We start from the raw sequence: 10264 nt of genomic DNA, 5'->3' as shown, positions 1-10264 counted from the left end.
TAGGCCACATCATACCGTACTTAACGCAGATACAAACTCGTCCCCAGTCACGAGGGTGTAGTTTAGGTATGAGGAGGTTTTGCAACTCAACCCCACAAGTTCGTCCCCATGTTATCAAGGCCTTGTAACGTCACATTTACAAAAAAGGAAAAAAATTGTTAATTTGGCGGCACTTTATTTTCATCAGACCTTGTTCTTGCTGAAAAACATTCCCATAAATCAGGTTTAAAGTGAAAGGAAGGGGGGGGTTCTTACTAAGAGTAGGTTAGTGGTGGTTAGCCTCAGGGTGAGGTGGCATTTTCAAGTTACTTGAATAGGATTGTAAATTTTCAGGAATTGGGGATTTGGGCGAAAGGAAATTCTTCAAGTAGGGATTTAAAAAATGAGATTCTCAGTTAAAAAAAATGTGAATGATGGTTCTGAGAGGCCTGCAGCATGTACCCAGCAAAAAAGTGACTAACTTGTCCTCCTTGGTTTCTCCAATTTGGTAAAATTTTTTCATTCAATTTTTTATTTAACTTTGTTCCTACAGTTTTAAATCTAGTCCAGAGGCAAAACGTCTCTGAAAGTTAAAGAAAATTGTTACTTTAATAAAGTGATTGTTTAGTTCGATGAGACCACATCTGTCTAAAACAACCCAGGTATTCAAACAACATCTCTTTCATTCTATCATCCACACTGCTCTTACTTGAAGACTAAATTATCTTTGGATGCATAACTCTTGTAATAAAAATTGCTTCAATGTTCTTTAAGTACTAAAAAGTCTGTGTTATTCCGTGAAATTTTGTAAACTTACTGAGACCAGGTAGAACTTTAATGTTATACATGTACTAAAACTTGTCAAGTCTTACATCTACATTTACATTTACCATATTACAAGCATTCCCTCTCTACAAGGCTTATGTGCTCAGATTTGGTCAGGTTCATAAAGGTAGCTAATACAAAGTCACTTCTTTAGCACTCCAAACCTATTAGTTTCTTTGAGATTTTAAGTTATTTACAACTAGGTTAAAATAAAAATCAAGAAGCCATCTAGAGCTGATGAAAAAGTAATGTAAATAAATTATACTTTCTTTCTTTAATGTGAGGCTGTGATGGAAGTTTTGTGGCATTTACCAGTCTGAGTCCAGCTGAAGCTTATTCCAGACCTCGTTGAGCTCAGCTTGAACAGAAAAGTTGGGTTTGAACAACAAATCCTGTTGAATGTCTTCAGGAAGCTCTTCCAATGTCCTCACAGTCAAACCATGTTCCTGGACAACTGAAGAATACTGGACACTAGCCCGCTCTAACCGCACAGACCTACGCACTGGTGTTAATATCCGTTTACCAAATGTTGTCTTAAACCTGAAAAGCACAAATTTCATGGCCTTCATGAGATTATTGTACATCTAATTATGTAAACCATTATCTCAATGTCTTAACATGGAACAATGAGGAGGTGGGGTCATTGCTTGAATTGGTTAGCATTGTGTTCATATCTGAAAGACAGTCTTAAGATTAAGTAACTGCTGAAAGTGTTAATTAAGTTAATTATGCCTTCAATTTCTCACTTTTTTCTGTGGGGTGTGACCTCCATTAGGCAGAACTTTATGATGGAAGAGTTCAGCTCCTCTGATGAAATGTCATTCATATCAATCTTAGTTTCACTTGGAGGAGATTCATCTGGTAATGACAAGCAGATCTTATCTACAAAATGTATGTCTGCATCTAAAAATAACAAATGATATAAATGGTTTTGATAAAAATCATTTTTTATTTTGACAAGACCAAGTGTCCTTAACATAGAAGGCATACCTTTTGGTTCATTTTCCTTTATGAAATTCACAAAAGTGCACACTGCATCCTTCAGGACTGAATCTGGCTAAGAAGAAAGAAGTTAAAAAACCATAATAAGTAACAATTACCCTGGTAAATAGTACCTCCCTTGAAGAAAAATGTAACAAAGGCAGATGACAAGGAAGTGAAACAAAAGCAAACCAACTTTACCGAACTTCATAAAAATAATCTGAAAAATAATCTGAAAAAATGAAGATGGAGCTTGTTTCAATCTCAGCCTATAACCTGTGCCTTGAAGACAAAAGCTTGCTCCAGTAAGCACACCACTCTATTGAAGTCTTTCTGATGTTGAGCAATCTTTGCCCGGCACAACCAGTAGTTTGCCATGTGACAGATATGTGGACATGCGGATTTGTACAAATCGAGCTTGGACCTTACATCATCTGCATTATATTCATTCTGAAAAAATACAAACTTGGAAATTATCTAGTACTTCTCAATAACTGAGGAGAGTTAAGAGGTCTTTTGAGCCACTTTTAATAAGAATTTTCACTCTGACTAGTTCTTGATAGGTTTTCTGTTATTTAGCAATTAGTCTTTTGTAACTGATAGAAAGATTGAACACTTGGTGTTAAGCAAATGGAAAAAGAGTGGAACCAATTAATTTTGAACAAGAGAGTTTTACATTTTACACTTTTTCTTTGGCTTTGATTTAAAGGTTGTATGAAAAGTGAGGGAAATCAGAGTCCCTTTTTTGCCATGCATATTTGCCTCAGTTACCGTGCTTTAAGTCACAGCACATTGATCCCTAGCTTACCAATTCTAACTGTTGCAAACATTCTTTCAGTTTTTCTTCAACATTTTCCCCTTCATCAAGTGAAATGGCACATCCAATTTTGTCCATTACACAAACAGTTTCCTCTCTCCCATTAAAGGAAAGTCTCTTTTTTTCCGTCAAATTTCTCCTTTGAACACTTTTGGAATGTTGCGGCTCAGCTGGTGTCCTGTACTTTGGTGTTTTTCTGTGACAGAAAAAAACTAACAATTGAGGAACTATGTGAACTAAGTCTATAATTTCATTTAAATAACCTACTTTCAGCCAACTTAAGCTGAATAATTCAATCTAGATTAGAAAACTATTATCAGCACAAATGACATGCAAGAGTTTCATTGGAGAGATTTTATAACAAACCCACCACAAGACATAGGTAAACCAGCTTACCGTAATTATTTGATTTAGCACCCAGGGGGTTTTTTTCCCTTTTGTATATCATGGGAGGGCACTTATTTGAACCAAGGCACTTATTGGAGATAGGGCACTTATTTCTTTCGTAAGAAACAGAAAAATGTGAGGAACAAAACGTTGACTTTTATCTAAAAAAAGAACAAGAAGACTGGAAAATGGACTTGTTATCCCTAGATCCTTCTTGGTTAAAATGATCAGCCAAGAAGTAATCCTCAAAAAAGGTTAAGATCACTTGTTTGAAGGAAGTGTGCACTCAGATGGACACAACAGTAGAACAAAGGAGACATAGATTACTGTTTCCCTGATGAGCAATTACTATGACACATGGTTGATCTCAATGTGGTGCTATTACCAAAACAGCATAGGTGTGCTTATTGGTATATAGGTGCTTTTAGGAATAGGAGTACTTACTTAATATGGGTGCTTATTAATAAAAACCAAATGTTAGGGGGGAAGGGGGGGGGTCATTATCAAAGAGGGGGCACTTATTGGAATGAGGGCACTAATAGAATCATTATGGTATCTATTTAACGTTTATCTTTTTTACTAGAATTTTAAATTGATTTAAATTGAACATGAACGAAGAAACATACAAGTGGGTTGGGTGTATTTCCCTACACTGCAGGGATTTATGTCAGTTTTATAAGTGGGAATCTTATTATGTCCTTACTGAACACTCAGCAGAAGTAGACTGTAAAAGCTTGGGAACTATATAGTTATGCTAGCTCAACACTCACCCTTTTTCAGCAAGCCAAAGGTCCAATCGTTCCCTTATAGATAAATGAGACAAAAAGAATCTCTTAATTTTCAAATAATAGAGCATTAATGATATGTGACTTACAGCACTGATCAAACATTTGAAAGTCAAATGATTTTGATGCAGGTAACCCAGTTATGGTGTATGAATGTGTGACCAGTTTATTTCTCTGTTTATATTAAGGGCAGAAGTCTTTGGAACACTGTGGACAACATGTCACATTTTTCAGCTTTCAAAATTATTGCTTTATGTATGTACACATGACCATTAAGTTATTGTCTTGTATAATTAAGAGCAGTCCCTAGTCTCTTGTGGGTTCTCAAGGGTGGATGGGTGTACTCATACCTTATATCAAGAGCCTTGTTTTTGTATGACTTTACTTCAGGATTATTGGGCAAAATAGACTGTGGTGTTAATTCACATTGGATTAGCTTTGATTTCTGTGCACCATTTGATTGTACTATGGAAGGTTGGTGATGAGATTGAAGGGCAGAGGTTGAGTTTACCCTAGGCTTAAATGGTAGCTTTGTGGAGGCAGGAGTTACTACTTCTTTAGTGTGCTCCCTGAAAAATGAGCAGAATAAATATGTTTCATTAAAAGTTTCATATTTTTTAATTACCTGCTACTCAAATTTTTATTCCAAAAATTGGCAAAAAATAAACTAATCACCAAACTGTGTAATTTGTAAATTAACACAAACAAAATACAGTGTAGGTCTGTATATTCCTTTTGTGAAATTAAACAATATTTATTAATGAAATAAAATCTTAATGAAATTTATTTTAATAAATATCCCACCAAGTTAACTGCCACATGTTTCTTTGTAAACAGGTAAAAGAATTTCAATTTCCAGTCAATACCATTATTAATTCACATCACCTCCTTAAAAATGTGATTATATGGTACAAAGAAAATGTGTGTTTTTTCACTCCTGAAACTTAGAAAAAATTAATGAGTATGTCCTGAGTGTAACTTACAGTCTGTGGTAGTTATACAGATTTTCTTTCATACAAGCTGACATCCTACTGAGTCTTTTCCCACATGATTTAGATTTCACTGCAGCTTTGTCTGGGTTGTGCTGCCTTTGTATTGGAGAACAACTGGAATTAAAATCTCATTAAAAATTTTATTAGTATTAGGTACAAAAACAGAATATTTTGGTGGTCACTGCCAAAGGCAAAAAGAAATGATAACAGAAACATATTTACCCCTTTTCAGTTCACCAGAGTTCAAGCCTTTCTCTTAAAAAAAATATTATACCTTTTCATTCTTTTTTATACAATAGCTTACCATAACAAATTCTCAATCAATATTAAAAGCCACAATTCTACTTGGAAAAAGAGCGCTACATTGTGCATGTGTGTAAATCATCTAACTTTCACATCGTATACCTCATACTGAGAGTCTTGTCCTTATATGTTTTAAGCTTTTCGGGTGTCTCTTTTGAAGTGGCTGTCTTCAGGGTCCTAGCATTTTCAAGGAGTGCTTTCCTTTGAACAATATTCAAAGCCTTTCTTCGTCTCTGTTCACCAGTTAACTTACATGCTTGGTCAGAGATTCTCTTGTATCTTTCTGTAGCCTGTAGTGAGATTTTACTAGTCTTCGTATAAACAAATCAACGGTAAGGACCTCCCATTAATAAAGCACAAAGATCTCTTACCAATATTCGTTATCAATTGAAATTTCATTTTAAAATGACTCTTAACGTACACTTTCTCGCTGTTTTTGAAGTATCCTTGACTCTTTCATTTCTCTAGAGGTGGCAGATAATAAAAAAAAAACGGAAAACCATTGACATCAGAATGTGCCAGAAAGTAAAGTTTAAGGTTAATCCTGCCCTTACCTTAAGCTTAATAAAGGGACAGATCAAACATACATCTTTCCTCCACGGATGCATGCCATAAGGTTAACCAACATCAACAATTACAAAGTACTCTTAGGGCATCGCATGGCATGGCATATAACGGTACAGCATGTAATTTTTGATCATCGAATACACAGGGCCGAGTATTACAGAATTCAGTGAAGAAATATCATGCTTGCAGACCATTCTTAATGGCATACATTGCTTGCAATGCGACCGAAAATGGAGCGTGCAGTATTGCCTCTGAGTTAACAGCTGGCACCTGAAAGCTTTTATAGAGCTTTGATTCATTACCAGTGACGTGCGCTGGTCATTCTTGATCTGCAGTGATTAAATACTACTTACACCACAATTGCAACCAAGCCTAAGTTTCCATCAAAACTAATTAATGTAATTATATTCCAAGATAATGAATAAAAACCTTTTCTGGAGACTGTTAGCGTCCTTATTTATGTCGAACGAAACAGCTGATCTGGAACGATTGTGGACAGTCTTGGCACTAAAAAAGGAAGACCTTCCTTTCATTCGACGCCATTTTTCTAGCTTTTCTCGCATAAGATCTGAAAGAAATTGTAAAGGATATTAAAGTGATCCTTTATCTCTTCAAATTTTAAATTTTCACGATAAAAAGACCCACCACTTGAACTACAAGCTTTTTTTGAGGAAGCGAAACTCTCCTTCGTGTCCGCCATAATTCAAACTTGAGGACGCCACAAGATTCGCGTCGTTGATTGGTTATTTCCTTAGAATTGTAACGCGAGCAAGGAAACCAGCGGTGAGCAATGTACTTGAAATGGCGGACAGTCTAGGTGAATACAAGCTATCGATAAAAGTGCTATTAGATGCTGCAGTTAGTCGTCCAAATCTGCAACAGTTTGTAATTTCTGAAATTGTTGGAGTTATAGGTAAAACTAAATGTGATACCAAGAGCTTGAAAAGGATGCTGCCATTTTATAAGCACTTAAACACAGTCGCTGTTAGGTCGTTGGAGTGGAGACTTGCTGCTTGTGGTATTCTAACTGAAGAGGATACTGCTCTATCAGCCATCTCTCCTTTCATGGATAAGATTTTATTTCAATTGGTTACTAGCTCGGCCATAGAATGTGCTGAATACTGCGTTCACGTCTGGTTAGAGAGGTATGCTAAACGTATGAGTAACAATTAACTGTCAAAGTTGAGGGTTGCTGTTTTCACATTTATTAAAGGAACGATATATTAGTCTTCTTTTATTCTTATACTTAACGATTGATGGTATTTCAACCGAAATACTTGGTATAAATATAAAATACATAGTTGGCGATAATTAATAACAAGCCATTTCCAACACTAGACAAGTTTAAAAGTGAAGACAACATTGCTGGTTGGGTTCATTGCTGATGATAGTTCCACAAATTACCTTATGAAACCTGCTATGTGAAACGTGATATTGGTAAAAAGCATGAGTGTGTATATGTGGGTGAACCATAGCTTGAAGTGGAGGCTATTGTTTTAATTACCCATGGAATATTTGCCGCAGAGGGGAACATATGTTATTAATCTATTTTCTGTCAAGAAGGTTCACAGTTTCGTATGTGGACTTTTCAGCGCTCTCTGGGATGACATTGAACAAACAAGTTTGTTTCTTTTGTAAAACAAATAGAAGTATGGGAATGATGTTAATGCTCATGCTTTACCCAACTCAGTCAAATCTATTGTCTTTTAAACATATGCTGATTGATCACTTTCCATCTTCCTGGATTTCCTGAAAGCTGTTATTTTGTTTGCAGGGTAGAAGCCCAGCACAAGGAACCCAAAGAAATGTTAAAACTTGATTTGCCAAATCCAGTGGAATATTTAAAGAATGAAGATTCAGCAGAATTGAGCCTTGTATCATCAGTGACTCTGGCATCATTTAGGGAACTAAGTAAAGAGCAGATACAAATGCTCCTGTCAGAATTTCCTCTTCTCCTTGAGAGCATTCCCAGCCAGTTTTATATCAGGCTTTTTGTTGGGTTTTTTGTTTTCTTTGGGCTCCTCAGATGTTTGTCAAACTCAAGCAATTTCAGCTGCCTTTCAGAAATTGGAAATTGGACAGATATGTGGCTACATTTGCTGACCTCCAGTCTTTTTGGAAAATTCAAGGCCAAGAGATCACAAACAAAGATATTCCAGACACAAAGATATGATCTGCCAGTCCACCATATCCTGTGTGGATTGATGATATCTACAAGTTCTTTTACAACGATTAAATCCCGGCCTTGTACTCAAAGGAAGCTCTTAAAAGGGCTGGAACAATTGATAATGTGTAGTTCTGGATTTACTTCAACGTGGCTGAACGCAATAAAGTTATATTTTTGAAACACAGAAATAGTTTGGAACATATCGGAATGAAAGAAAAGAATCTGGGACCACACGAAAAAAAACAGGATAATATAAATAAATAAACTAATAAAGTTAAGAAGAACATCCTTACACCGTCAGTCAATTCACTGTCGAAACGGCCGACTTCGGCCAAAAGGCCATCGACAGGATACCGTCAGTTCACCAAAGAAAAATTTGTTCTTTGGAATTGAGCAATAAACGGACACGGTTTTATCTGCAACGAGATATACCTCATCAAGAGAGTCGGTCAACCACAAAATTGACCTTGAACTTAACAATGAGACAATGGTGAACTAAGTGAATTCTTGTTCGCGAAAAAGACTTGGCCGCTCGCCAGGTGATAAACTTGACAAAAGTTTAGCATCGGTCCTTTTATCGACGACCCAGCTCAAAATATACCATGTTTTCAATTTCTTTTTGTCTTGTTTTCAGGACAATTACTTTGGAGATGTAGGATGCATAGGGGTAAGGTTAAGATACTTAAATCAAACAATGTCAACCTGGAAACCAGCGCGCCATTCGTGTGTCCACCACGTCTCCCTATCATAGGAACCCAGGTTATTTCTTTGTTCCACACTCATGGTAAGAAGGACGAGGATCAATAACACCATGTTTAAAAATGTGAAAAAAATGTCCCCAATGTTGAGCTAAATGATGACTTTTACCGTAGAAAACTAGCTAACTAACTGGTTTACTGATTTTTCGATCTCTCAGAGCTGAGCTTTTGTGGATGACAGCGACACTTCTTGGCATTGTTTGTTAAGTTATTCCATACTTGTGCAAATTTGGTGGCGTTCAAACCTCGTTGAACAGCTGAACTGGCTCACAAAAAAGAGAGAGCTTACGGACTCGATCTCATCAGGTACTTGTTTTCCCTTAAATCATTGTGGCGGAGAACATTATAATTATGTTGCTACTATGATATTTACACCGCTATAAGGTGACCCGTTAACCTGATATGTTATTTTAATAAGAAGAAACTACTTTGTAATGCTCCCCTGAGAGAAACTCCTAGTTCCTAGATCTTTCCAAAGCATTTGACACTCTCGACCATCATATCTTTTTTGCAAAATTAGAGCACTATGGTATCCGTGACGTGGCTCTGCAGTGGTTCAAAAGCTACTTTTCTTGCCGCCAGCAATTTGCCCAATTCAATCAAGCTTGCTCTCCTATGCAAACTATCAAGTGTGGTGTCCCTCAAGGCTCGATTTTAGGCCCTCTATTGTTCATTCTATACATAAATGACCTCCCTAATGCCTCTGAATTAACAGACCCTCTGCTTTTCGCTGATGACACCAGTATCTTTTATTCTCGCTCAAACCCAAATTGCTTAGAATCCGTACTTAATGATGAACTCCAAAATATTGATGTCTGGCTAAAATGCAATAAGCTCTCAGTTAATATAAGGAAAACTAACTACGTGATTTTTAAACCCAGACAGAAGAAATTTAACTCCAGCATTTCTCTCTCCTTTGGAGGTAAACCACTACAACAATCTAACATAACTAAATTCCTTGGGGTCTATATTGATGATCATCTCACTTGGAAACACCATATCAGCTATGTATGTAAACAAATCGCTAAATTAATAGGTATTATAGTCAGGTCTCGCTTTTTCCTATCCTCTACAACCAAGCTCACTTTGTACTACACCTTAATTTATCCTTATATCGTCTATTGTAACTGTGCCTGGTCGTCCACATACGCATCTAACTTAAATAGAATTTATTACTTGCAAAAGCGAGCTGTGCGGGCTATCACCAACTCAGACTATTGAGTCCATTCCGCTCCTTTATTCTCCAAACTAGGAATTTTAGATATTTTCCAAGTCAATACTTTTGAAACCTCCAAATTCATGTTTTATTATAGAAATAACTTATTGCCTCCATTGCTTCTCAATCTTTTTGTAACGAATAGCCAAATTCACAACTATGGTACCAGAACAGCCAGTAGTTATCGAACGCATTTGTGCCGCACAAATCTCAAGAAATTTATAATTCTTCACCAAGGTCCTAAAATTTGGAACTCTCTTCCTGTTTCAGTCACTCGTTCGTCAAACCTTCTTAGTTTTAAGACGAAAATGCAAGAGTTTTTACTTAAATAATCCTTGAATTGGCCTAGCCGCACATTCACAGCACTTTTTCTCTACTTTATTTATTAATGTAAGTGAGGTGGCTCTCCCATAAGCCCGGTGGCTTCCTGAGTCTCCTCGCCTTCTAGCTATAACCGCTGTAAATAAATTTTTTGTATTGTGTAAAT

General features: G+C 36.5%; 2 protein-coding genes across 3 annotated transcripts; one reads left to right on the top strand and one right to left on the bottom strand.

Annotated features, from left to right (window-relative positions):
* Positions 1-499: 499 nt before the first annotated feature.
* On the bottom strand, positions 500-6348 carry LOC131776494 (cytoskeleton-associated protein 2-like). Of its 2 annotated transcripts, none has more exons than XM_059092685.2 (12): positions 6282-6348; positions 6066-6204; positions 5491-5533; positions 5172-5359; positions 4758-4862; positions 4125-4343; positions 3760-3792; positions 2594-2798; positions 2062-2235; positions 1795-1861; positions 1551-1707; positions 500-1344 (listed from the first exon to the last, which is right to left on the bottom strand). In XM_059092685.2, the coding sequence occupies exons 1-12, from the start codon at positions 6334-6336 to the stop codon at positions 1113-1115; spliced, it is 1617 nt and encodes a 538-aa protein (XP_058948668.2). In that variant the 5' UTR covers positions 6337-6348; the 3' UTR covers positions 500-1112. The 2 variants fall into 2 exon arrangements, with proteins under 2 accessions (XP_058948668.2, XP_066018000.1); XM_066161903.1 differs by having other exon boundaries at positions 1551-1662.
* An 89-nt stretch (positions 6349-6437) lies between these two features.
* LOC131776562 (uncharacterized) lies at positions 6438-10261 on the top strand. The gene is made up of 2 exons (XM_059092767.2): positions 6438-6781; positions 7411-10261. Exons 1-2 carry the CDS (start codon positions 6438-6440, stop codon positions 7979-7981), a joined length of 915 nt encoding a protein of 304 aa, XP_058948750.1. The 3' UTR covers positions 7982-10261.
* Positions 10262-10264: the final 3 nt, after the last annotated feature.

This window comes from Pocillopora verrucosa, chromosome 14 (assembly GCF_036669915.1).
Source record: "Pocillopora verrucosa isolate sample1 chromosome 14, ASM3666991v2, whole genome shotgun sequence".
NCBI lineage: Eukaryota > Metazoa > Cnidaria > Anthozoa > Scleractinia > Pocilloporidae > Pocillopora > Pocillopora verrucosa.
The sequence above is the reverse complement of the archived record's forward strand: the minus strand, read 5'-3'. Positions and strand labels throughout refer to the sequence as shown.